The sequence below is a fragment of the Tiliqua scincoides genome, chromosome 3, assembly GCF_035046505.1.
Source record: "Tiliqua scincoides isolate rTilSci1 chromosome 3, rTilSci1.hap2, whole genome shotgun sequence".
Taxonomy (NCBI): Eukaryota; Metazoa; Chordata; class Lepidosauria; order Squamata; family Scincidae; genus Tiliqua; species Tiliqua scincoides.
Window position 1 is genome coordinate 190,559,650 of NC_089823.1, and position 26,475 is coordinate 190,586,124.

Consider the following 26,475-nt stretch of genomic DNA (forward strand, 5'->3'; position numbering starts at 1 on the left):
TTCCTTACCGAGGCAACCAAATCCAAGTGTGCATCTGAACACAGGATAGGCACATGAATACAAGTGGGCACCATTGTGTTATATTTACCTGGGCTGCAAATTATTATTGAAGCTATTTGCTTCAATACATTAATGACTGACTGTTCTGGTTAAGACCAATCTCCGGCAAAGGTAGGTAGTATACTCACAGTGCTCTTGGCCCAGTTCAGATATGACTCAAAGGAACCCACCACGGAATGGACAAAAGCCACAGTCTCCTGGTTATAAGCAGAGAAGAGAGGGAGAGGTGAATGCCAAGGGCATCCCTTCCTGAACTCAAAAAGGGTTCCATTCTGGGGCTTACCTGTCCCTTTCTAACATCCTTTTTATGGCTACAAAAAGTAAAATGAGGCTCTAAGAAAACATGGGGTAGAGGGATTCTTGCATGATTATCTGGGGATCACATCACACCCTGGTAATACAGGCCCCTGCATTTTCATAAGCTTCTGCTTCTTCTGCTCTTCACTGTATTTCCTGTTTTTCCACTTACAGAAGTGGGGGTGTCAGCTCTGGTAATTAGATCCCTGTGGAATTGTTGGAGATAGACCTCAGCATTGCACCATGTGGAGAAGAATAAACCCAAAGCTATGATGCCCAACATTGCATACCCCCACAAGGAACAGAGTCAATGATCAGAAGAAGACTCACATTCTTGACCACGTCATTTGTCTTCTGCTTCATAAAGCTCTGTGCCTCCTCCACTTGTGTCAATGTGGAGTTCACCAGGCCCTGGCAGGAAAATGGCAATGTCAGGCCCACTCACATGCAGAACCAAGTGCAAACAATATCTCAGGGGCTACCTTTGGCTCATTGTCACTTTGGCAGCCCAGAAGAGCCCCTTATAATACATCACATATCCCAGTGAGTAAAAGGGAGAAATTGGTCCAATGTCAGGAAGTCAAAGCAGACCCTTTGATATGCCACAGGGACTGAAGCTTGTACATATTTAAAATAAATAGCCCAGCACCATGCAAATTATCCAGGTCCCAAACTGCACACACATAGTTCAGCTAATACTCCAGAGTCAGCCATTTACACCCTCTGTCCATCTGTGGATCTCCGGCTGGCTCTGTCAATCTCCTCAAGTATTCCCAACAAATCTGAACTCTGCTCTAGAACTCTAGAACTCTGCTACTGTAGGGCTGATGCTAAAGAAAACTACTTTGAGTTCACAAATTCTTGTTTATACCATGGAGCCTAGGCAGGCAGGCTGCTACTGGTACTTCTCCATCCCTGTAAGCTACCAAGAACCCTGGAATCAACACCCCATCTCCCAGGTTTACTCCTGAATGGACCTACTTACCTGAATCTGTGGCACAGACTGTTGTAGGGACAGGATGCTGTTATTCAGGATGTGCTGAGGGTAAAGAACACCCATTAGATAGGTTCCTCACAGAACTGGATGGAATAAGCTGCGTGAAGATGGGACTAGGGATGCTGCCCCCATACATGTATGCAGGAGAACAGTAGGGCCAAGAGTCAAACCCATCCAGGAAGGCCTCACTCAGGGCAACAGACCTGACCAAAGAGGTAATGATGATTGTGGGAAAATAGTACTCACAATCTCAGGAGGAAAATTGGAGTTGGCCCAAGCCTGCAACTTTCTGAGTTCTGCAGCCTGATCTTGCAACTGCTTATTGATTGAACCATCTCCCTGAAAATCATAGTAGACAATCACCATGAGGATGGGCACTCTGCTGCTCACACACACACACACACACACACACACACACACACACACAAAAATATATATGGGACATGGGGCCACATTCAATTGACGCCCTGTTCTTCCAACTCCCCACTTTGTCCCCCACAACATTAATCCCTAGTTCACAACAGGCACCCACTCCACATGTCCTCTCTCATTCCATTTGGTAGACCACTTCCACTTCTCTATTATTCACTGCACCAACACTTGGTGGGTACATTTCCAACAGGCAATTTAGAAAGGGACTACTACTTCTAGTAACTTGTTCCTAGTAGTCCCCTAGAATGGGACTACTGCTTCTAGCAAGTACTTCCTATTTTCAAGGGACAGGAGCTGGGGTGCAAAATCCCAGACACTTCAAAGTCTTTGGATCACTATAGGCACCTGCAGGGTCCTGCTCTTAAAAAGGGAGTTGGGAAAAGAGGGGGAAAGCCCACCCAGGCACCACTCACCACTGTTTTATTTGCTAGATTATCTAGCTCTACCGCAAAGGCAAGGAGATCCTGTCGTATCATGTCCCGGTTGAGCTGCACATGAAAAGAGAGAGAGAGAGAACAGAGTCAGCTCCATGGGAGAAATGAGACATAAAAATGAGTAAGATCTGGGATCAGGGCAGATTATGGTGTGTGCAGTTCCTAGAGACTACTTTCCAACCTTACAAAGCCAATCCTCCTGAGTTGTAGCACCAGCAGAGCAGCTGCTGCACCAGTGCTAGGTGTCATAAAAGTGCCATGAAGCCATTTTCAACAGCCGGAGTGTAAGCAGTGCCAGCTAAAAGGCTTCTGCCATCCCACTGGCACTGAATCTTGAGCTATAGCTGACACAGCAGATAACAGATGCTTGTGCAGCACAGGATTGGGGGAGGGCAGAACAGAGGTGGGGAGGGGATGTAATGGGGCAGGGAGAGGATGTATCAGACCTGGGAGAGGGTAAGGTTGGAGGAGAGGCCTCCACCATATCCCAATCCCCTTCCTGGGCCCAAAGCCCTATATGGGGATTTATTTGACTTGTACCACAGATTTCTCAGTAGCCCCATTGGGCAGGTTGGAGCTTGACACAGTGTAAGGGCGAATGTTCCCTTACCCAGAGGAGACCTCCAGCTGCTCAGTTCCAGTGCTGGATACAGCATGGGCTATGCGGCCCCACTGTGCCAGGGCTGGATAGGATTGGGCTGTTAATTTTGAATCTATTAACATACAAGTCATTCTTCCTCTCCACTACATCCCTGGGAGGAGAAAGCCCACTCTCTCTTCCATCACTCTGGACAAAACATCCCTAATGACATTATAGCTGCACAGCTCAAGCACTTCTTTTGGCTTTATTGGGCATTTCCTTATTTGACAGGTGCTGCTAAAACTGGCATGGAAGCCACAAAGGCCACAATCCTAACCCATTTTCCAGTACTGACATAAGGGCAATGCAGCTCCAAGGGAAAGGAACAAACATTCCCTTACTTCGAGGAGGCCTCTGTAAGTGCCACCCAACTGCAGGATGCAGCACACGTCCAATGGGCACAGCTATGCCAGTGCTGGAAAGTGGGTTAGGATTGCGCCCTAAGAGTCTTTCCAGAAGTTGCCCTTTCTCTTGGCTGGACTGTGCAGTGATAATCAGATTCTGAGCTACAGTTGCTGGGGAACAGCTGCCCATTTCCTGCCATTTGCATATCACAAAATTTTCTGTGCAAACAGAGGTGGCAGTGATGGCTCTGGCATTTCCTGGATGGTGCCCATAATATCAATACCAGATAAGTCAGCAGTCTGGACTCATTTAGGCTATTGTATTGCATTCTGTTTGGGGTTGCCCTTGAAGATTGTTCAGAACTTCCACTGGTGCAATATATGGTTGCCAACATACTTTCTGGTGCCCATTGCTCTAAGCTCCATAATCTTGCAAAGAGCAGGTTCTGTCCTATTAAGTCTTCAATAGCTTGGGGTTGAAAGTGAGCAGAGCAGCAGTGAAGTGATACTGAGCAATATGTAAACCGTAGAAAGGAAATTGTCTCTTGGCAAACTCATCCTCTCTCTCTCTCATAACCTTACCTGTTCCAGAGCGCTTTTAAAGTTCAGATGCAGAAATCCATCCTTCTTGCCCAGATCCTTTAGGAGTTGTTTCTGCTCATCATTCAAGAGGTCAGCCGTGCTCACACTAACATTTAATTTACTCAGGACTGAGTCAATGCCCTGTGTGTACTGCAAGGCCAACAAAAAAACAAGGTGAGCAGATGCAGATGGAGTAGCACTCTAGTAGACTTCCCAGGGGACTATCCAAGTTCTTAACTATGCCCACTGGGGACTCAAAGCTGAAATCTGAATGGTCATTCAATTTCTGCTATGTCAGTCTTGATTTACCTACAGGCATTCATCACTGACCTTGCTGATGTTGAGAGTCTCATCAAGAGGGACAATTTCATCTAGGTGAAGGGTGCTCCACAAGGGGGCATTGTTTGCGCAGTTTCTACAAGAAGAAAAAAGTGAGCTAAGAGATCAGGATACATTGTTCTATATCAAAAATCAGTTAGGGGGGACATCGTCATCATGCCCCCAGTCAGGGACTCTGGCTTACCCCCCACAGGGTGCCATGGCATAGCTCATTGTAACATAGCTCAGCTGAACAGTTTGAAAGAATACCTTCCAAGCAGGAGCTAAGGGAAAACAGCATGACTATGACCATGCTGAAAGTTGCTTCAGAGAATAGTATGGCTCAGGCTAGTACTCCAAGTTCACAGCAGTGTGGAGAATGTGCGGTTGGAGGCTAGGCTTTACTACATTGACATGGTGAGACAAGGTATACTGATGCCATGCAGGCACTTGTTCTCATAGAAGGAGCTCCATGCCAAAGAGGGACAAGAATGACATGCCCCGCAGTGCCCAGGTGCATGAAATGACAGAGGAGGCTGTTGTAGGGTGATTTTATTACAGTTTCATTACACATGGGGAAAAGCAATATCTCCCAATACAATAATGTACAAAGGAAGGGGAGGGCTTTGTTCATGTCCCTGCCTCACACCAGTCTCCACCTAAGCTTGGGATGGCATGCCACACTGAGCTGCCACTGATGGTGGCAATTCACATCCCAGTGGGGACTAGTACTGGGACAAGGAGCCTAGGCTTTCTCCACCCCCTGCTGAGCTGTTCTGGCACCTTCTTTCCCATATTGACACTCCCCCTAGCTCCCCTCTAGACTATCCTTCCCCTTGAGCCTTTTCCTTCAACCCTCCATCACTCCCTGCCTACTGCTGCACCCATGTTTTCTCTCCCATCTCTTTCTCTCTGCTCACCCCTCCTTTACTCCTTGCCCCTGGCCTCCTCTTGCGCCCCCACCCTTCAGTCATATCCTTCTCTCCTGCTTTTCTCACCTTTCCCTCCTTTTAAGCCTCCCACCTCACTGCTTTTATCCAATTTACCAGGATTCTGGCAGCTGCACCACTGCCGCAACTTCATAAGATCCTCACTGTCTTGTGATGCCAGATAAGATACCTGGAATCCTTGTCCTGCTACAATTGCCAGCAGCACATCCAACAGCCACAGTTGACACACTGCCTCCAAACCAACATGTGTTCTTACATCTCCCACTTCCATATGTAAGCCTCTCATGTGTGTCTTTCTCCATTGTTTCCAACAGGCCAACAGCTCTCAACCTACCCTGAAAGAACCAAAGTCACTCACTTGTAGATGCTGGACAGGGTCACATCAGAATGCTTTAGATGCAGAAGTTGTGTCACATTTAGTTCTCGAAACAACCCTGGTGTATCCAAGAACTAGAAGGGGAGAAAGTTGCAACAGATGCTACATTTACTCTACTTACTCTAGAACTTACTCTACACTTCCAATCTAGAACTTACTATAGAACTTACTCTACACTTACTCAAGACAATGTTTTCAATGCTTCTCTCAGCTGTGGTTCCTTTCTGTCCAAAGTGGAACATTTACCTTAGTAGGCTGTCAGCATACAGATGAAGAGAATCCAGGGCTACTAACTGGGATTGCAGAATGGGCTCCCATCAGAGATTTAGGAATACCACAACTAACTTCCTAGTTATAAGCCAACTAACTTCTTTCTTGATCGATATTCCTTCCATGTCTCTCTCGTTCCCGCTCTTGCTGAGGCCCCATAAAATCTATGAGTACTAAAGCCAGTACAAGGAACTTACCTGAAGGAGTTGTCCATTGGCCCAGGACCGACACACCAGTGTATATGCATTGCCTCCTAGTAAAAACATTAGCAGAACCAGCACCATCAGCAGCCATGCAAAGATAAAGCTGAACCCAACACTCCTATTGGGAAAGATAAGAAATTATCAGAATTCTGGGATTCCATTGGATGTGAAGAGCCACCATTAGAGCCCTCTCATGTCTTCCAGTGTCAACCCTCATGTTTCTGGTGGCATTTCAGACACCCATGCACAAATGCACACGTGGAGCAGCTGACACCCAGCACAATGCACAATGTAGCACATTGTACACGTGGAGCAGCTGAAAAACCACTGGGACACTGCAGAGCAGGGTGAAATGAGGAAGCCACTGTGCAGAAGTATTCAGCATTCTTTTGTAGCGTAGTATTGTGCCATTCAACTTATGCTACTAGAGAATATTTTTAGGTGGCCAAGGTTAGCCCTACCATAACCTTGCCTACACAGGAGCCTATGACTATCTCAGCATTCCTGCTAATTGCACAGCACATATTGTGCACTAGGAATAGTCTCCACACCCTTAGGGAAATGCAGCAACCCAGAACTTCTCAGAAATACCAGCAGCCTCTTTCTGGTCCCCCTTCTGCTCCTTGCCTTCACATCCCCAATACCATAATACAGCCTGGCAAACTTCTGTCTCTTTGGAGATCATTAGCTGGGTACAGAGGGGGACCTTTCAAGTGAACCTCCCTTCCACAGATGGGAGAGGATGCCAGATCTCTTACGCCATCAGGAAGTCTCCACCAGAGTTGGAGAGGCAGCCCCGCTTGGTGGGAAGCACCCGTGTATCTAGCCCCAGGGCGCCAAACAGTAGGCCCAGCACATTGCATATAATGATCAGAAGCACCAGACAGCAGAGGCAGACACTGATGATCCACCTGCAGTGAGAGAAATGAGGACAGTTAGGCAAGTTCAGTGGAGACTCCGTCACAGAGCAGCAACTAAGGAAGGGACAAGGTCAAAACACCCATAACCAGGCAATTGCTCAGGACTCTGCTTCAAAACATGGTGCCAGCAGGACTACGCTGTGCTGGCATGTGCAAAACAGAGACAGAGTCTGTCCAAAGCATGATGAAAACACTGCTAACTAAGAGGAGGTAATCAGAAAGCACAAGACACCAGGCAAGCCCAGTAAGTGGGGAAAGACAACTAACTGTGTCAATTACCCGAATCAGAGGGAACATAAGAATTATTCCCTTAAATGTTGGCAGTTTAGAAGTGGTGTTCCATTTCCCAAAGGGAATAATGTGAGAAAACATCAGGGTAATATGGAAACTGCACATCAGAGTTTCCAGCAACTGGAAAGGCTTCAGGGCTTCTGCAAATCTCACTGCTTTTCTGTAGTAGTCACCCAATTAAAAAAAAACACACATAGAGGACATCCATTTTATACAACCCAGAAGAAGCCTATCTTGTGGTAAGTGTGCACCATGCCAGACCCATGGGATTCTGCAGCATACAATACTCCAAGAAATGTTTGACTCCTACCTGTAGCCATCATAGTAGGTGACGTCTGGCTCATAGACACTAGCCCTCTTGGTTAAGTCATCCAGTAAGTTAGAGGCATTCCCTAGATTGTCCAGTTCGGAGAGGTTGCTGCGGATGTTGTTGATCTGCCACTTAATGTCATCCAGTTGACCCTGTGCCTCTGCAAGGATCAAACCAGAGATGGATTAATCACTATACTATCTGCACTAGTAAAGAACAGTGATGACCTATGTATTCTATATATACACATGTGCCTCCTACAAACGCCACCCTTGACTGAGGCCGTGGGTGGCAACTACAGGTAAGGCATTTACTGTGGCGGCAACTGCAGAACCCCCCCCCCCTTTTGAAACAGATCTGCACCCTCCCTGTTGGCAATCCAGCAGAGATCAAATGCTTTTTTTTTCTTTTTGGCATGGCTTTTTTGTTAAAATGTGGAAAGGATTGTGTTTCGGTATTTTGGGGAGGAAGGTAGGGTTAAACTTCTATTTTGTTGTATTTATGTACACTGGTTTTTAATTTTATTCTGCTTTTTTGTAATGGTTGTTTTATTGCACTGCTAGTATTGTTTTATTATAGAGGCATGCTCCCATATCCACAGTTCTGTTTTGGAACCCCTTGCAGATAACCAAATCCGTGGATACAAGGGGATTCCTCCCCCCACCCTCCAGAGGCAAGGGGAGCTGGGCTCAGGATTTTCTGAGGATTTTCTGAGCCCAGCAGAGGCTGTGTGCGTTGGCCCGCAGACTATGCCAAGCTCAGCATGACTGTAGCAGCAGAAGAAAAAAAAAACATGACTTCCAGTTTTTTGTCAAAACCTGAAGTGACTTATAAGTTATAGGGAGTCCCAGGGAAGCCCCCCCCCCCCGGGGGGCTTCCCTATGACTTAAAAAGCATTAAAAACAATTTGAGGAAAACCCGGAACTCACATTTTCTATTGCTACATTTACGCACATGGCCAACGCACATGGCTTCTGTTGGGCTCAGAAAACCCTCCAGAGAAGAAGGGAGCCCAGCTCCCCTTGCCTCCGGAAGGAGGGGGAACGCGGAGGGGGTCACAGATCCAATCCACGGTTAACTGAATCGGCGAATACAGGGGCCCCTATATTTCATTGTCATTTTATTTTATATATACAGGTGTCGGCCACTTAAAAGTTCACTTAATGACAGGCCGCATATATGACGGTGGTCAAAGCACAATAAAGATGCTCTTAATGAGGCAATTGCATCTCCCTTAGCCTACAGCAGAGTGTCTGTGTGCAGAACATAGAGGCTCTTAATGCAAAGAAGAAGCAATCTATCTCCAGTAGCCTGTACAGCCAGCTAGTGACTGGCAGGGAGTGTCTGTTGACACAACAAAGGTAATAGACTGGACTGAATGTTCACTTAATGACCTAATTGCATAACAATGCTGGTAGCTCTCTAAGCAAGGATGATTCTCACTGTACTTGAACAAAGCTCCAGCCATTTATTCTTGATATTTCCTGCATTACATTATATACCAACATACATATCACATGCATTACACATCAAATGAGCATAACACTTCATGCATCTGAGGAAATGGACTGCAGTCCATGAAAATTATGACACAATAGATCTGTTACAGTGCAATCCTAAGCACAGCTACTCAGAAGTAAGCCACATGGGCGAATGCAGTGAACTGAACAGGCACAATTTTCAGAGCTCTGTTTCTCACCTCTAATCTGCAGATCTAGGAGATCTGATGACTTTGCCAGGAGAGGCTTTGTCATCCTGACGGTATACCTGAGTAGGCTGGAGCCCAGCCGGGGGAGGGGGGGGGGCTTGCTTCTCAGGAGTTGGCCATTCAAGGCAGTGGGGGAGGAGATGTGGAAATCACAACCCCTGTGGAGATACCATCTACTGAATTGATACCATCTAAACAAAGAAGATACTTGGAAGAACAAAGTAAGTGCTGATTGTGTTATGCAAATCCTGGCTTTAAACAACTGACTTTGGGAAAAGAAGAAAGGGAGGGAGGATTCCTCCACCTCACCATTGATTTTTAAATTTGAGAAGAGACATTTGAGTTTTTGGCACTATATGGAGTATAATTTTATCAATATAAATTTACAAATCTGCAACACTGTATGAGATATAAACTTTATTGGATGTTGGATTTTGGACTATTTTGATTGCGGAAGGACTGAGTGGTGAGTCGACTATTGTTTAGTCAGTGTCCATGGGAAGTTAAATGTTTGCATTCCATCGCAAAGAGATTGCCTATGACATCTAGTGGACTAAAAGAAAACTGCAAGGGGAAAATTATGGATTCATCAGGAACAGATTGGGAAAATTTAATACAACAAAAGCTGGAATATTTGCTTGATATGAGTCGACAACAAGTGATCCAAACTTTACAAATCCAAATTAGTGTGGAAATCCTAAGCCAAAAGATAAATAAGCTTAATGAAACGGAAGTTAAAGCTACAACAAGGAAGAATAATGATCTACAATTTGAAAAGACAATTCTAATTCTAAGTACCCAAAAGTTATTGGACCAGAACTGAGAAGAGACATGTCAACTAATAAGCGTAGCTGACCAAGAGATTGACCAAGAGAAGGAGATGACCTGCCAGGATTTATTGGCAGGAATAAGAAGACTAAGAAGAGGATGTATATCAAAGCACGAATTCTTAAGAGACATTCTTGTGAAGTTTATCAGGAAAAAAAGATGGAAAAGAGAGGGGAAAAAGTTTAGAGATGATATGCAAGTTGAATTGCTATTCAAGATAATGACACGATTTGGTAGTGGTGTAATATTTGATTTAAGAGAAGAAAAAATATATCTAGGTATTTTATAGGTCAATTTTGATGAACTAGGTTTAAATTTGTTTGATATTGTTTTGAAATTTATAGATGGGGAAATGATATGAAGGTAGAAAGTTAAGTTTAGAAAGTAATGGATATGTAATATATGAGTGGTTTGGTAGATTTGTTTATAATTAGATTTATGATAAGTATTTAGTAGTAATTTGTATTAGAATAAGTTGCATTAATAAAAGTTTAAGATTTTGTATTTTATAGGTTAATTTTTTATGAATTTAGATTTAGATTAATTTTGATGAATTAATTTTGATGAATTAGATTTAAATTTGCTTGATATTGTTTTGGAATTTATAGATGGGGAAATGATATGAAGGTAGAAAGTAAAGTTTAGAAAGCAATGGTTATGTAACATACGAGTGGTTTGGTAGATTTGTTTATAATTAGATTTATGATAAGTATTTAGTAGTAAATTTGTATTAGAATAAGTTGTATTAATAAAAGAGTTTAAGATTTTATTGAAAGAAGGAACATAAAGAATGATGGGAAAAGAAGGGGAAAGATAATTATGATGATGAAATGGTGAAGTACACAGAATATGAATACAGGGTTTTTAGAAATGAATATGTATTTTTTGTATATCTTTTTTTTCTTTTTATAATTGTTTTCTTTCTTTCCTTTTTTTGGATTATATTAAGAGATATAAGAAATTATTGGTAGAATGAATTATTAATTAATTGGTATATGGTATCCTGCAACCTCAATGTTTGTATGTATGAGTTTTAGTATGTGCGTTTGTTCATGTGTTTATGAAAAAATAAAATAATAATTACCATTGAAAAGCGGTATATAAATACTGTTAATAAAATAATAATAATAATATTAAAAAAAGAAGAAGTAAGCCACATGAATCCAATGGGACACACTCCTAGGGAAGTGTGTGTAGGATTACAGCCTTAGAGCCAAATTCAATGCCAGGGCAGTGCCAGCAGCCCACGTACTGCCTCAGCAACAGCTGTCACAAACGTGCAATAAAGCATGTTGCAGTGGCCAGGAGGGGAGAGGTGCTGGTGGGGAGGCCAGCTCCAGTCAGTGCTGGACCTCCATGCCGATTGGCAACCCGACAGGACCCAGGAGTGGTAAGTTCCCCACCAAGCGGCGTAGAGGCGTTCCTAGGCGGGGTGTGGAGGGTGGGCAAAGCTGGATGGGGAAAGGGCAGCCCAAGGGCTTGTTCAGGTCCAGGAGGGGGTCAAGGATGGCGGCAAAGGCTGCTGACATATCCTATCCCCCATTTTATCTATCCCTATATATCCTATCTAATCCTATCCCACGAGTGATTTAGCTCAACCACATCCAAGCAGGCCCATAGGGGCTACCTGGCCCCAACACAGCGTAAGAGATTTCTGTTACCCTGAGGAGACCTCTGGCTGACTTGTTGGCCTCCCAGGATACAGTGCTGTCTGTTTTGGTGCCACTGTACTGCAGCACTGGAAGCCAGCATAGGATTGGGCTGCCCATCTTTAATGTGCATGGAACTCTTTGTTGCATTTCCTACAATGCACTAACATAGCTACCCTTCTGGAGTACATGATTGAAATACATGATTCCTGCACGTAGTTTGTCATTTTCTCTCCTTTTTTAAGTTTTGAGAGGGTTTGCAGCTCAGCAGTAAAGCATATGCTTTGTATGCACAAGGTGCCAGATTTGATTCCTGCTACCTGTCGATAGGTGATCTCAGGTGGGGATTGCAGCAGAGCTGCTGTGGCTCAGAGTAGACATTAATGAATTGACCAAGTCATCAGTTTGGCTCAGCTTAAGATAGCTTCATATGTTCACATGCAAGAAACATTTCATGCATATGTAGTAAGATGCTGTAAATGCCGACTTCAAGTTAGGATGTTTCATGCTGCATTAAGCAGCCCTGAATGCATACATATGAGAAGCTGGTAGCCATGAAAACCCCATTTATATGTAGAAAATATATTTGCTGAACAAGTTCAAAACAAGGACTGTGTTCTGGTGCAGCACAATGGTGAGTACTGTGGTTATACTGAACAATTAAGCTGGCATGGGTAGATTTCATATATTGATTTGAACCAATTAGCCTGCCTTTTTAGCAGACAGTCTCTAATCCCCAAGGACATTACAGTTCTTTCTCAAAGGAAACTGCCTTTCACCTAGTAGCTGAAATGGGGAACAGGATATGTACTGGAGTTACTTACCAGATTTCACCTTCTGTGTTTGCTCAGAGACCTTCCTTGGTATATCTTCCAGGGCTTTTCTGGCCTGCCATCATGGGACCCCAAGACAAAGATACATGCCATTGAAGACACAGGCAAACAAGGCACAGGTGTCAGAACCACATATGCTATGTTGTGGAATCAACCCATTCCACATGCGTTTCTAAAGGTTAAGCAGACTAACAGTATTTTCAGAGGGCACATCCATTGAGGGCCTGAAAGATCAATCAACTCCTATGGCTCAATTACACAATCAATGCTCCTAAGGCCAGCCTATGGCTTGTCACATGGCACCAGCAGCTCTGTTCTTGCTGCACTGCCACTCACAGGCAGAATACTGTAGGCACATTGACACTAGAAGTGAACACTTAGAAAGTCTTGTTCTGTGTAGCCCATTTGGCAAGTTGGGGGGAAGGAACAAGGCCGGAAAGAGGGTCATTACCTTTTCAATAGTAGCATTTGGGTCTGAGTGTGTCAGATTCTCTAGCAGTTGAAGTGCAGGGTTGACATCAGGAACCTGCAGGAACAGATAAGAGAGCAGCTTAGAGAGTCAGGAGTGTGTGCAGTGCATAAATCTATTTCACAGAAAGGGACATCCTAATGCCTATAACCATGCAAGTATATGCACATTTGGGGGTGCATTTCTGCAGGGCTTAAGTTCATCCATGCATATCTGTGCTAGAATTCATGTTGGAAGTGAGAGGTGGACATATGCCTTGAGTAAAGTGCTTAATTTTGAAAATTAGTGGTACCAGAACTCATGCAGTGCTCTGAGACTTAGAGTTATTCTGTCTAATTCCAGATCGGTAGCACTATGGCTATAGTTAGGACTAACCACAAGAAACACTTGAAAAAGAACACCTGAATAAATGTTATTATTACCGCTGCCACCAGTAGTAAGGGAAAGCCATTCTGCTCAAAGGCAATTTCTTTATTACTTCACATAACCTAAGGCTAAGCCCTGGCATTTAAACAAAAACAAAAACAAACTCACACAGGTCCCTGAGGAGTCCTAGCTCAAATGAAGCCATGGAGAATGGGCTTTGTGATGAATCCTCTCCATTTCCCCCTTGCTTTCCCCCTATTTTTTGCCTTTCTGAATTTTGGACCATTAACTCCCCAGCTGCTTCAACTGCCATTCAGTTGTTGGGATATTCTTTACATGCTGCTTTTGCCCTTTGGCAAATGTCACTGGTAACATGCTAGATATGTATATTCAGTTCATCTTCCCATCAGAATTGGTTAGCTTCCTGTTAAGAATGTGCCAACCAATTAGGTAGCATCCCTGACTATCTTGACTATCTTGATCCAGGCGGTAGGATCAGAGTGACCAGGTAGTTTCCACTCCTCCTATCACGTAATGTGATTACATCACTACAGCCAAGTGGTAAAACTTCCAAGCCCACAGGAAGGGAAATCTTTTTCTACCAGTAGCTTGAGTGACCCATTCATTGGGAGCTCAGAGAGGAGCACCCACTTGCTGACCCACAAGTGAAAAGGACTGGAAATTCCTTGCTATGCAGGTAGACTCAAGTAGGGATCACTTAGAGCAGTGGTTCCCAAACTGTGGATCTGGACCCACCAGTGGGTTGCGATCCAATATTTGGTGGGTTGTGAAACTGACAAGGAAAATGTATTGAGTCCTATGGAACTTGAAACAGAGCAGCACAAGTGCATTTAATCACAAGTAGGCGACAGTGTCTCAGCTCTTACTGAAGGCCAGAAAAAAGGGGAATGCAGTACCACCAGAATGATCTCACTACAATGAACATTGAGCTCCCCAAATGCTCCAGAAGGCAGCTGCACCACCACCATAGTCAAAAGGATAAAAACAGAGACTTGAGTGGCTGGTAAAGTGAAACGTCTTCTTTGTTAGTCTTGTAAAGTTAGTTGGGTCCCAGCAGAGTGTCATTTTAAAAAGTAGGTCATGGTGCTAAAAAGTTTGGGAACCACTAAATTAGAGACTTGCATCAGGTTTGAGTTTTTTGTTTATTTGCCTCTCCAATGTTTATAATGACTCCAGGTTACATGTGAAGTGTGTGACTGAGCAGTGTCCCAGCTAATCTGCTGAACATTAATGGCTATTGCATCCTTTTAATGAAACTCTTTCTCTGTGCTTTCCTGCCAAGCTCATACCTCCCCCCCCCCATTTTGTTTAATCATTTTGTATTGACTTTTAATAAACTAGTTATATTTTGACTCTTGGTTGCCTGGTCCACGTTCATGGATACTTCAGTAGATTGTCACGTCTCTTAGCTCTGCAGATGCTACTGTGAGATTGATTTTTAATAGGAATCCCTGGGAATCCCAGTGTTCCGTCTTTTCCCAGATATCTCTCTTCTGCCTGTTCTCTATTGGCTGGGATGATGGCAGCAGATACAATCTACCAAAATGTTTACAAATTCAGTTGCTTGTCCATTAAAGGCAAAGTAGGAAGCAGGAAGGATGTGTGGGCACACTAACCACTAGGTGCTGCTCACCAGGATCAGCCTGCCTTCTCTCGGAAGTTCCCTTCTCTGACAGGTGTGATCTGGGAGGAAAGGCAGAGCTATAGGGATTGAGAGAATCTGTGTATTTAACTCAGAGTTTACAGTGATGGAGGGAAGAGTAAGCTGATTTGCATGGAAGAGCGTGTGTATTTAGGATCCATCCAAAGCCAAGACACATGGCTGGGTATGTTACAGCCATGTTCTGACAACCTAACCAGTCCTCCATGGCCTACACCCTGACACATAGGCTCCAGCTTCCACTAGGTTCAGCTTCCACTGACTTTGAATGTCCCAGTAGTCTCACCTAATGACTAAGTGTTTGTTTACGGTGAGTATGAGGTTTACAGTCTAAGGTCACAATCCTAATCCCTTATGTCAGTGCTTTCCAGCACTAGCATAGCGGTGCCAATGGGACACGTGCTGCATCCTGCAGTTGGGTGTCACTCACAGAGGCCTTCTCAAAGTATGGGAATGTTTGTTCCCTTACCGCAGAGCTGCATTGCCCTTATGTCAGTGCTGGAAAGCACTAAGAGGTTAGGATTGTGCCCTAAGTCTTATTGAACACAATGGACTTATTTCTGAGTAAGGTAAATAACTGTTTTCAAACATCTCTTCTAATGACTCCAACAGGACAATCCAATTCAAATCTTCTAAGATGTAAGTCCTATTGAGTTTAATGGCACTTGGTCCCAGGTAAGTATGTACAAAATTGCAGCCCAAGTCTGCTTATCCTGAGAATGACCCTTGTTCCCATGTCCCTCAATATTCTGCTAAGTCCATCCAAATAGCCCCTTGTCTACCCAACCCCTCTTCACCTCACTGAAATCGGTCCCAGGCACCAGGTTGTTCACTGAGACATCCTGGCAGGGCTTGCCACAGTCATGCAATGTTTTGTTGATCTCCTTTCTCAGGTTTGTCAGGTTTTGGGTCAGCTCCTTCTGCAGCTTCTGCAATTGACTGCTTGTCTTGTCGACCATCTGAAGTTCCCTTTTCAAAATGCCAGCCTCTATAAGGGACAGAGAAAAATGACTGGGAAGGAACTCTCCAATTTGTAGTTGATGGGTAATTAATTCCTAATCAAACATATGAACCAAAGCTAAAGAGAAGTGAAAAAGGGGGCCATTTGCTGTAAGGCTATCCTGATCATTTGACCAGGGAAGTTTCAAATTTCAAACTCCCCTCATCAATGCTTGTCATCTCAATCAGGGCAAACAGGGCTTGACTGAAGAGTATGAGCCAAATTCTAAGGGCTCTGAATGCCAGAGCTGTGTTCCAATGCCTGATGTCATAAATGTGCCATAAAGCACATTTACAGCACCCTCAAGTAGGGAATGTTGGTGCTGGGGCCCAGCGCAGGATGGATGGATGCCACCTGGAGCAAGGGAAGAGCTCCAGGCAGCGGTAAGGGCTTTGGGGGCGACAGGAAGCATGCCAAGGCAGGGCAAGGGGAGGGAGCACGGGTGTGGGAAGGAACTAGGGCAGAAGGAGGTGGAACCGACAAACCCCTGCTCCACCATATACTATCCTGTGTTGGGCTTTGAAGCCCAAGATAGAGAGGTTCTCAAGTCTGCACTAGCAAAATAGCCAACACAGACTTGAAAAGCCCCATTGGGAGGCCTAGAGTTTTCCTCAGGGAAAAGGGACAAAAGTCCCTTTCCCCTGAGGAGACTTCCAGCAGTCCCAATGGTGCCACTGAGGCAAAAGAGGCAAAAAAGGAAGGCCCATAGCCAGGGAGACAGACCAGGGACAGACTGCATTTGCTCCCAGTGTGGAAGGGATTGTCACTCCCGAATTGGCCTTTTCAGCCACACTAGACGCTGTTCCAGAACCACCTTTCAGAGCGTGATACCATAGTCTTTCGAGTCTGAAAGTTGCCAACAACGACCTGGCGGCAGCTCCAAAGATACGACTGGGCTGTTGTGAGCTCAAGTGATCAGAGCAGTGTTACACTCAGTCCTACAAGCTGCCTGATGGTTCCATTTTCACACAGAAAAAGAGAGGAATTATTATTAGTAGTAGTTACATACCGCTTTTCAACGGGAAGTTGAATCTCCATCTTTTCAGGGTTAAAATGGTCTGATGGGCAAGACAGGCTGTTTGGAAGCCATATCATTCCCTTTTAGCTCTGAAAAGATGGGATATCAGCCCAACTTTTCAGTGTTAAACCAGTGTGATCAGGAAAATGAAAAAACCAGCAGTTTATCTGCCTGATCCTCAGTGTATACTGAGCCTTTTATAAGCTGTCTGATTGCTTGCAAAGGCTCTTTGGAATACCTACAAAACTGCAAGCTCATCAGGCAGAACACTGATGGGGGTGGTTGTGCAGTCCTAATCCCTTGCCTTCATTCTTTACTCAGCCTCCCGTGAAAAAGAGAGACAACCATCTCTCTTGTTTCAGTACCTCTCAGGGGGAGGTTGGATACTCCATTCAACCCCAAGCCCACTCTGGGCCTCCTGTAGGTCCAACTCCCAAGCCAATCCATGATTTTCTTGTGAGCGCCAGTTTCTGACTTCTTTCACCATCTGAGCCTTTGCACACCCTCTGCCATTGTACCACAAACACACTTCCTGTACCCACATCTGTGCTGCTGGATCCCAAAAGAAGTCCCCCAACCAGCTTTTTTTTTTTTAACAGCAGACCAATACCTCTGAGAAGCTGTTCCGCTGTGTTTAGAGCTTCACGTGCCCGTCCGCCCAGTTGAGCCTCAATCTTGTCCCCCAAAGTATGCCCGATATCTGTAAGGAAGGGATATAACAAGATAATACTTTACACTGCTCTGTAGGCTGCCAAACCTACAGAGTTTTGTAGTTTTGTGGGCCAAGTTTTGTGGGTGATGGGACCAGGGGTGTAGTTGAGGTAGAGAAGAGTCTCAAGAGTTCTACAGCAGGAAGTTTTTTCAAATGATCTTAGCCAAAAAGCATAAGGCTTAGGAGGAGGCATTGAGAAATTTGCCTAGGGGCACTAGGCCCTTATCTTTCCTAAGGACTACCTGAGAGATAGTATATAGCTCATGTTACTTGAAGGCTCTTGCCTATAGAGTCAACAAAAGTGGAACATGACTGAATGGCTAAAATACACAAACATTAAGGCTACAATCCTATGTACATTTGTTTGAGAGTAAATCCTTTTGAACACAGTGGGAGCGCCTTCTAAGTAAGCATGTATCGGCTAGCGTTTAATATACTTTTTGTATAAGTATAAAATCCAAAAAAATTGGGATTTTAATATCCTATTTTCCCATTTTTATCCGTTTCCTTTAAATCTATTTTAACATCTCCCCAGAGTTTGTGATGAAATGGATCCTTAAATGAAGTACTGCATAGTAAGTTTCAAAGTAGAAAAACATTATAGGAAAAAAAATATTCGAATGAAGAAATTTAAAATTGATGTTTTTGTTGCTGCTTTTAGAGCCTTAAGGGAGCATGGCTATGGGGAATGTCATAATAAGCTTCTGCACTTTAACATTTACCACCACAGTACGCATTGGGACTCAAACCCAATGATCATCTTGAAGAGACAATGTTACTATCTCATAATACAGTAGAGCAGGACTCAGCTCATGACTGACCCTCATGAGTAAAGCAGAGAACAATTCTGTAGAAAGTCTCTGGAGGACCACTGGACACCTGGGGCACCTGTAAAACCAGCTAAGAGCAGGGGCCCAGACCTCTGAAACTACAGGTCTAAGGCATCTACTTCAACCCAATTCACATGATATAGCCCACCAATAGGCCTGTACAATTTCAGCTTATTTCCAAAGATCAGTCTGAAGTCAAGGCTTTTTTTTTTTTGCATCCCTCACTTGACTCCTAGAGGGACTCCCCAGACTGCAGTCAGTGGCAAAGACTCACCCAACAGGCTGTTATTGGCATGGTCCAAGGGCACAGAACTGGTACTAATGATGAAGTCTATCTCCTGTGAAAGACCAGCAAAGTGATGAAATAAAATCCCACCCTCAGAAGAGCACAGCAAACAGGACCAAGATCCTGAACATACTTGCAGTCACAAAAACGACACTGTAAGGAATATGAGATGTTGTGTACCTACTGAAGACAGAGTACTGAACTGTATTTTCTCTGTAAACCACTTTGTGAACTTCATTGAAAAGTGGTATATAAATACTGTTAATAATAATAATAATAATATTTTTGATCCTTATCACACTAGGACAATTCTCATCCTGATCCAACTTTTAAAAAATCCTACAATTTTTGTATGAAATGCCTGTTAATAAGAACTTAATCTGACTATTCTATGTACGCTTACCAGGTTTTTTGTTTGTTTGTTTTTTTTAATAGGTATTTATATACCGCCTTTCTTGGTCTTTATTCAAGACTTTATTCAAGGCGGTTTACACAGGCAGGCTTATTTAAATCCCCGTAGGGATTTTTACAATTGAAAGAAGGTTCTATCTTTCAAGAACCACAACATTTAGATGTTTCATTCTGATCTGGTTTCACATTCTGGCCTCCATCCTCCCACACTCGGAGCAGATGGAATAGCTCGGCTTCAGCTTGTCAGCTGCTTCAAGGTCGCACGGTGCCGGTGGCCTCAAACTGGCGACCTTGTGGATGTTATCTTCAGGCAAATGGAGGCTCTACCCTCTAGACCAGACCTCCTGCCCTGAGGTTCAATTTAAATCCACTGGATGTTCTTATGAGTAAGAATGCCTAGGAAAGGACTGCAGGAATATAATGGATCACACCTTAAGAACAAGCATTCTTGAGTGCCTTCTGTCAGAGAGGCTACAACCATTAACATGCAAACCAATAAACACATTGGACTGCACAAAACATTTCATTCTATAAGCAAAGAAAATCAAGAGCACAGCTAGACCAAGATTTTGTGGACTGGGAGTGCTCTTGCAACATTTCTGCCCCCAACTGAAGCTTCAATCCACATCAACTAGTCAGTCCCCATAGTTGAGTAGAAGTTAAAAGATAATAAAGATGGCAGATCCCTTTTGTGGGTTTGGTGAAAGCCTTTCCTGGAGAACAATTCGATTTGCTTCACAGAAATAGTTCCAAGAAGTTTGCATGACAACTTATATTGGTGCAAACATTTGGTGAGAGAGACCTCTTCAAGAGGGGAATCATGCAAGCAAGGAAATTGGGGGGCAGGGTGGGAGTCTAACAACTTTTACAGCCCAATCTTATCCAACCTTCCAGTGCCAATGCAGCTGCAATGCACCCCAAGGTAAGGGAACAATCACTACCTTACCTTGAAGAGGCCCCGTGACTACCTGCCCACTGCAGGATGCAGCACACATCCTGTTGACATGGTTGCATCAGTGTTGGAAAGCTGAGATAGGATTGGGCCCTCAGTCATTCTTCTCTTCATATTTGCCCTTTCCAAAACTAATGACAGAATCAGTGCAGATATGGGAAACAAACGCATGAAGATGGTTTGTAGTCTAAAAGCCCAATCCTGTGTTTGGCGGCACAGGTCTGTGCCGCTGAGCACAGTCGTAAATGTGCCCTAAGGCATGTTTGCGAGGCTCACTGCTGGGCTCCCACCCGTGCTAGCCAAGCGCCGGCCGGTGCTGGGCTAGCGCGGTGCAGTCGCCCAGCTCCCACAGCTCGGCGGTCTCCCAGACCGCCGAGCTGCAGAACGGTAGGCGGGGGCGGGGGTGGTGAGGAGGCATTCCGGGGATGGGGGAGGCCAGAGGGGGGGAGAGAGGGCAGGGAGAAGGTGTGATGGGGAGGTGTGACGCAGGGAGGGGGCAGGCGGGAGGCATGCCTGGGGGAGGGATGGGAGACAGATTCGTGGACCTCCACTCTGCAGGATCCAAAGCACTCGTATAGGGCTGCGCGACCTACAGGAGCGCCTTTACCTCATTGCGGGGCTGCTTTACCCATTGCGGGGCTGCTCACCTTACTTGGGGGAAGGGGACGAAAGTCCCCTTCTCCCAAGGCGCCTTCTGCGGAAGCCGCGGAAGCCCCAGAGGCGCAGGATCCGGCGGCAGCCCTTCTCGGTGCCGCTGAGCCTGGGCGCCCCGGGCAGCTCAGGATTGGGCTGTCAGAATGTAATCTTGTACACACTTTCCTGAGAGTAAGTCCTACTGAATTTAATAGTACTTACTTTTGAGTATACATGCAGAGAATTGTGCTGTAAGATTACTGAAGAGGTTCATGTTCCTGTATTGGGAACCCTGAGTTCACTTTGTACTCCAGTCATATCATGAATAGGCAAAATCTAGGCCTTAGATCTGTATCCATGTTGTGAATGTTCAACCATCTCTCTGCAGATGGTGAGAACTGAGCTAATTAGAAGGTGAGAAAGTTGTCCACTATCTGCTTCTCAGTGGCCAAGGGAACCAGGTAGAGATAACAAGATAGTGCTGCTTGTGGGCCAAGGACAAAAGGGATTTCTTTCAGTTGTATAATTCTGGTTGGGTAGGGGTGAGAGCAAGTGACCAAGAGTAGCCCAGACTGCATTAGGTTCTGGAAGAATCCAACTACCTTGCATTCTAGTTGACTGCTAGTTCCAATTAAGATATAAGAAGAAGCCTCAGGGGGAGGGGTTTGCATGCTTCTTCTTTGTTTGGTTTTTCATTCCAACACGGGTGCCTTGCAAGACAGGTTGCTTGGGAGCAGCTCTGCTTACTTATTGTCGTTTGAGAACCCAGGTGAGAGATAAGAACAATGTATTTTAAGAAGCTAACTTATTTGTTTCAGAACTGATATGTACTGTAAGTCTGTATCTCATGCCATTATTGTCTTTTGATATATGTGTAACCTTAACCTTTCTTTAAAAAAACAAAATATATTTTACAAGCCTGTATGCGGTCTTGAGTACTAATGAACAGGAGCCAACTATCCAGCAGCCTAGCTGCTTTATCTGCCTACCAATGTAAGAGTCCAAAACGATGCTTTGGTCCCTGAGGTAGAGGAGCCCAGAGTCTGCAAGGGCTTGTGTATACACTTGGAGTCCCTGAGCTGAGGAACTGGAATAATCAGGGTGGTGGCAGTCCTACCAAGATTTATGGCCCAAATCCTAACCAACTTTCCAGCACTGGCATAGTGGTGCCAATGGGACGTGTGCTGCATCCTACAGTTGGGTGTCACTCTCGGAGGCCTCCTCAAAGAAAGGGAATGCTTGCTCCTTACCTCGGAGCTCCATTGCCCTTATGTCAATGCTAGAAAGTGGGTTAGGATTGCACCCTTATTTGGCTAAGAACTCTGCCTTGCTGTCTCAGGGTATGTTGTGTCCCTTTGAGATTGCAAGGAATGGAAGAATTCCAATTAAGAACTGTAGGACTGACACTTACGCTGAAAATTGGTTTCCTTAAGTGCATGATCTACTTAAGAACTGAATTGGGACCACAGCCCCTAAAGCCCCTAGACCACTAGCTGATTGGGACAGTGGGGCCAGGGGTGACACAACATAGGCTTGGGTGCCTGGGTTGAGGCCCCTAGCATATGACAAGCCCCCAATTCTAGGAAAAACTATAAGACTCTCACTCTGGCATGGGATCACTCTGCTGGCTAGCATATGATCCACTTTTAATAGAGCCTGACATTTCCTTGCCAGCTGGCAGTGATTGGGTTGTTTATTGTAGTCATTGAAATCCTAGACCTTCAAGCATGGGATCATGCAATGCAAGTGTGTTTTTGGAGGATGAAGTGCCTCCATCATCTCAAGAAGAATTGAGACAGGATGCAGAGGTACGTTCCTAGGCAATGGGGCTAAGCACATGGGAGCTGGGGTAGGAGGCAAGTACAAAAAGAGTGTGAGGGCAGAACCTGGGCAGAGTACAGAAGGCCATACATGGAGGTCACAATGCACAGGACACCTGCCTGGAGAATGGAAGCAAAGATATGATATAGCATATAACCAAAGTACCTCAGGGATGGAGTTCAGAAAGATGTGGAGATTGTCCATTGTACTGTTCAAAGTGTGGAAGCCGTCATCTATAGCCTGCGTGGTGCGATGGTTGCTGATATATGCACAGATATCCCCAGCCCTGCAATTGAGGAGATGGAAAAAAGGGATTCGGAAAGGTAATAAGGCAGAATGTGGCACAGAAGTTGCTTCTCCCTTCCCCTGAAGATGCAGGCAAGTTGTATCATGCAATATATCCCAGACATGGCAATGGACAATCAGCAGAAGCATTATTTATTTATAAAACACCTTGATGTTGTGCTAGATATATGGGGGCAATGGAGATACAGTATGGTAAAAAGGAGAGCTGAACTTGGAGCCAGCACTTTGAATTCACCAGTATCCATCAGTATCTGACTAAGGGCGCAATCCTAACCGGCAGTTATGCCGGTATAGGTGGCCCTGGAGGGTCACAAACATGCCATAAAGCACGTTTGCGCCTCCTTAGGCGGGAACTGCGTTGTTGCATTCAGATGTGCTGACACGGGGAGGGAGGCAGAAGCCTCCGCCGTGGCTCCAGCACCGCCGCTTGTGTCAGCGGAAGCACGCCGACATAAGTGGCAAAGGTAGGTATGGGGGGGTGGGGAGGGGTCGGGAGGGGGCACTACTGGGCGGGGGGAGGGCGGGCCCAAGGGCGGGCGTGCGGGGAGCCAGGGGCGGGACTGGGACCCGGTGGTTATGCTGGATCCCAACCCTCGTCCCCCAGGATGAGCAGAGTGGCTTCAAGACAGTACAAGAAGCAGGCGATCCCAAACAGAGCCAAAGAAGCAGACACAGGCTCGTTTGTTGCAGAAGCATGTACTGGTAAAAGGAGTAGTCAGAAGAGTAGTCAGTCATATGGTCCAGAAGTCAGGGACACAGCAAGTCACAGTCACGAGAAAGCAGTCCAAGTCACAGAACAAAACAGCAGCACAACACGAAGAAACTCCACCACCGCAACCCACATTTGGAGTCTGCTTTTGCCCCCATATATACCAGGGCCAGCCAATCAGAGTAGGGCGACCTCATAGTCACAAGATAGTCTTGTGACCCACTCTGTTTTGCTGTCCAGTGGTGCACTGCACCACTCCACCACAGGCTACATGACTCAGCACACATCTCTCCCCAAGTCACGTGACTCCCACCTGCAACAGGTGCAGCTGATTGCGTCAGCATACATATACAGTGCTGCTGCTGTTCCTTTACTTGCATTTCTTACCAGGCCTGCACATCAAGGCCCCTCCTGCCACATCCTGACTTACAACAATTCAGGGCCTATGATGCCAAAGGCCTGACAGGGTTGTTGTGTTAATATCTAACCTGAGAGACACTGTGGAAGAAACTTGACTTGGAGATGGTGATAAGTCTACTTACAGACAGGCACACTGTGGTTTGTATAGAGCAGTGGTTCCCACAGTTCTCGGGGAGAGAGGCGGGGTAAAAATAAAGTTGTTGTTAATAATAATACTAATAATTAATAGGAGGGAACCACCTAAGTGCTTGCAGGGCAGGGGGTTGGCAGCAATGTGATCACCACAGTCATGCTGCTGCTGGGGAAAAGGGGGGTTCCCGGCTTACCTGAAGCCAGAGATGGGGTCCAGGGAGTCACAGTGACACCTTCGCAGAGTTCCCCAAGCCTGGAAAATTTTAAAAAACATGATCAGAATTCACTTCCAGTTTTGTGATCAGAAACTGGAAGTTGCTTCTGATCACGTTTTTTTTTTTAAATTTTCCATGCTTGGGGAGCTCTGCAGAGGTGTCCCTGGGGCTCTCTGGACCTTGTCTCTGGTTTCAGGTAAGCCAGGAACCCCACTTTCCCCAGCAGCAGTGTGACCTTGGGGAACAAGCTGCTGCAATCCCCCCGCCCCTTAAGGGGCCAGACCTAAGTGGTTTTCCGGCTTGTAGGTCACAATCCACCAGTTTGGGAACTACTGGACTACAGAGAAATTTGGGGTGGCCTCAGAGGTTGGCCAGGCCAGGCCCACAATGATTCAAGGGCCAGCCAGGACAACTCCTGAACCTGTAGTACTGGTGGCAGTGATAGCACTCAATGCACAATCAGAGGGTGACACAAGAGACCCAATGTAAGGCTTTGCCCCAGGACCTCAGTAATGCTGTGCCAGCACTGAGTTTATGTCTGGGATAGCTAAATTCCCTTCCTCTTGGTCAGGGATTTTGCTAGATTGCCTTTTGCTTTTTGATAATGCTGCCTGCATTTAGCAGCTTTACACAGTTACCCTGGCACACTCAGCTCTACAAGATTTACAGTGTGATGTAGAAGATAGGGATAAATCATGCAGGAAGAGTTCTGATAATTGCTTGTCCCAGAGTAAAGAGCTTCCAACTCTTGTTCTCTTATACCTAACTATTCCACAGAAAGTGCAAATGCCTCCACAGTGCCCCATTTTGTGCCCTTGCGTGCTGCTGAACGTGTCTTTTAAGAACTTCTGCGGTCAAAGTGTGACCAATTGCTCAGACTTGGACCTTATGGGCACAATACAGAGGCGCCCACGGGCTAGTGGAAGTTCCTTGCACTTCCTTGACAGGAAGCCAGGCCAGCGCTCAGAGGTGCGTTGGCCTGCAGAGGCTGACACAAGCTTCTGTGACGACTTCCTCCGCAAGTCTTGTATTGGCCCAGCTGGGCCAATGCAAGGGTCTGAGGTGGCCAACAGGGAGATGGGAGGGAGGTGTTCCTGGGTGGGGGGAGGGTGGGTAGTGAGTGGCCACGGGGATTGGTGGGTTGGGCGCGGGAGGTGGGACTGGGATCCAGGTCTCAAACCCCATTCCCAGGGTGTTCAGAGCAGCTTGAAGCAGCTCTGCTCTCCTCAGACTTGTGCCACCTCAGGAGGTGGCATAAGACTAAGGAGACCCATTGGGGCAAGGGTGCCTTACCCAGGGGTAAGGGGAAGAGGTTCCTCTTGCCTCTGGCCGAGCTGCCTTGGACCCCTATCTTGCACTGGATACAGCGCAAGCCTCTTGGCTTGCCTGTTCCAGTGCAGGGTAGGATTGTACCCTATACTTCATTTCTAGGAAGAGACAGGCTAGGGCTCAAGTCTGGACTGGAAAAGCTGCCATCTCAACTAGAAGCATTTCTACCTAGTTAGGGGACTGTCTATTTCTCACTATGGTGATAAATGCACTCTGCACTTGCTCAGGGATACATATATTTCAGAGTTGTGCTTGTCATTGAAAACAGATGCCAGGGCAGAGTGCTAGGTCAGATTAAGGTCCACCTGGACCACTGTAGGCTCCCCTTCCAGGCTGCTGGAAATTTCCAGTGGCAGTTCTCCCCACCCTCATTAACTCCGAGACTCTCACTCTGCAGCCTGAACTTCCGCCTCAGCTCTTTGTCGCTCACAATGGAATCTGTTCGTGAACAATGTTAGTTTCCTGTAAAGCCGCCCTGCTGGGACCATCCCATCCTCCCCAGCTCCAGGAAGCCATTTCTCATGCACAACACAACCATAAGATCCCGTGGCCAGTTTGAGATGTGATACCAGGCAAGCCAGAAGAACATGCCTCTGCGGTGTTGCATGCACTCAGAATCTTATTTAAAGCAGGCACTAGGAACACAACATTGTGCGAGATGCACACAAACAAGTGACGCCACCCAGTTTAAATGAGACAGTAAACTGCTGCATGGACAGGCTTTCCTTGCTCACCTGGCAACA

At 45.7% G+C, this 26,475-nt stretch overlaps 1 protein-coding gene across 1 annotated transcript in view; it reads right to left on the minus strand.

The window, feature by feature from the left end:
• LOC136645238 (prominin-1-A-like) overlaps window positions 1–26,475 on the minus strand; it is a 41,672-nt gene that overhangs the window by 5,471 nt on the left and 9,726 nt on the right. The window contains exons 4-20 of the mRNA XM_066621475.1: window positions 22,787–22,907; window positions 18,793–18,856; window positions 17,587–17,676; window positions 15,756–15,946; window positions 12,894–12,968; window positions 12,434–12,497; window positions 7,425–7,584; window positions 6,662–6,814; window positions 5,898–6,021; window positions 5,413–5,504; window positions 4,117–4,201; window positions 3,787–3,936; window positions 2,200–2,274; window positions 1,601–1,693; window positions 1,343–1,396; window positions 688–768; window positions 189–257 (exon numbers count right to left, since the gene is read on the minus strand). Of these exons, the coding sequence (XP_066477572.1) occupies window positions 189–257; window positions 688–768; window positions 1,343–1,396; window positions 1,601–1,693; window positions 2,200–2,274; window positions 3,787–3,936; window positions 4,117–4,201; window positions 5,413–5,504; window positions 5,898–6,021; window positions 6,662–6,814; window positions 7,425–7,584; window positions 12,434–12,497; window positions 12,894–12,968; window positions 15,756–15,946; window positions 17,587–17,676; window positions 18,793–18,856; window positions 22,787–22,907 (1,741 nt within the window). The remainder of the gene's footprint in view (window positions 1–188; window positions 258–687; window positions 769–1,342; window positions 1,397–1,600; window positions 1,694–2,199; window positions 2,275–3,786; window positions 3,937–4,116; window positions 4,202–5,412; window positions 5,505–5,897; window positions 6,022–6,661; window positions 6,815–7,424; window positions 7,585–12,433; window positions 12,498–12,893; window positions 12,969–15,755; window positions 15,947–17,586; window positions 17,677–18,792; window positions 18,857–22,786; window positions 22,908–26,475) is intronic.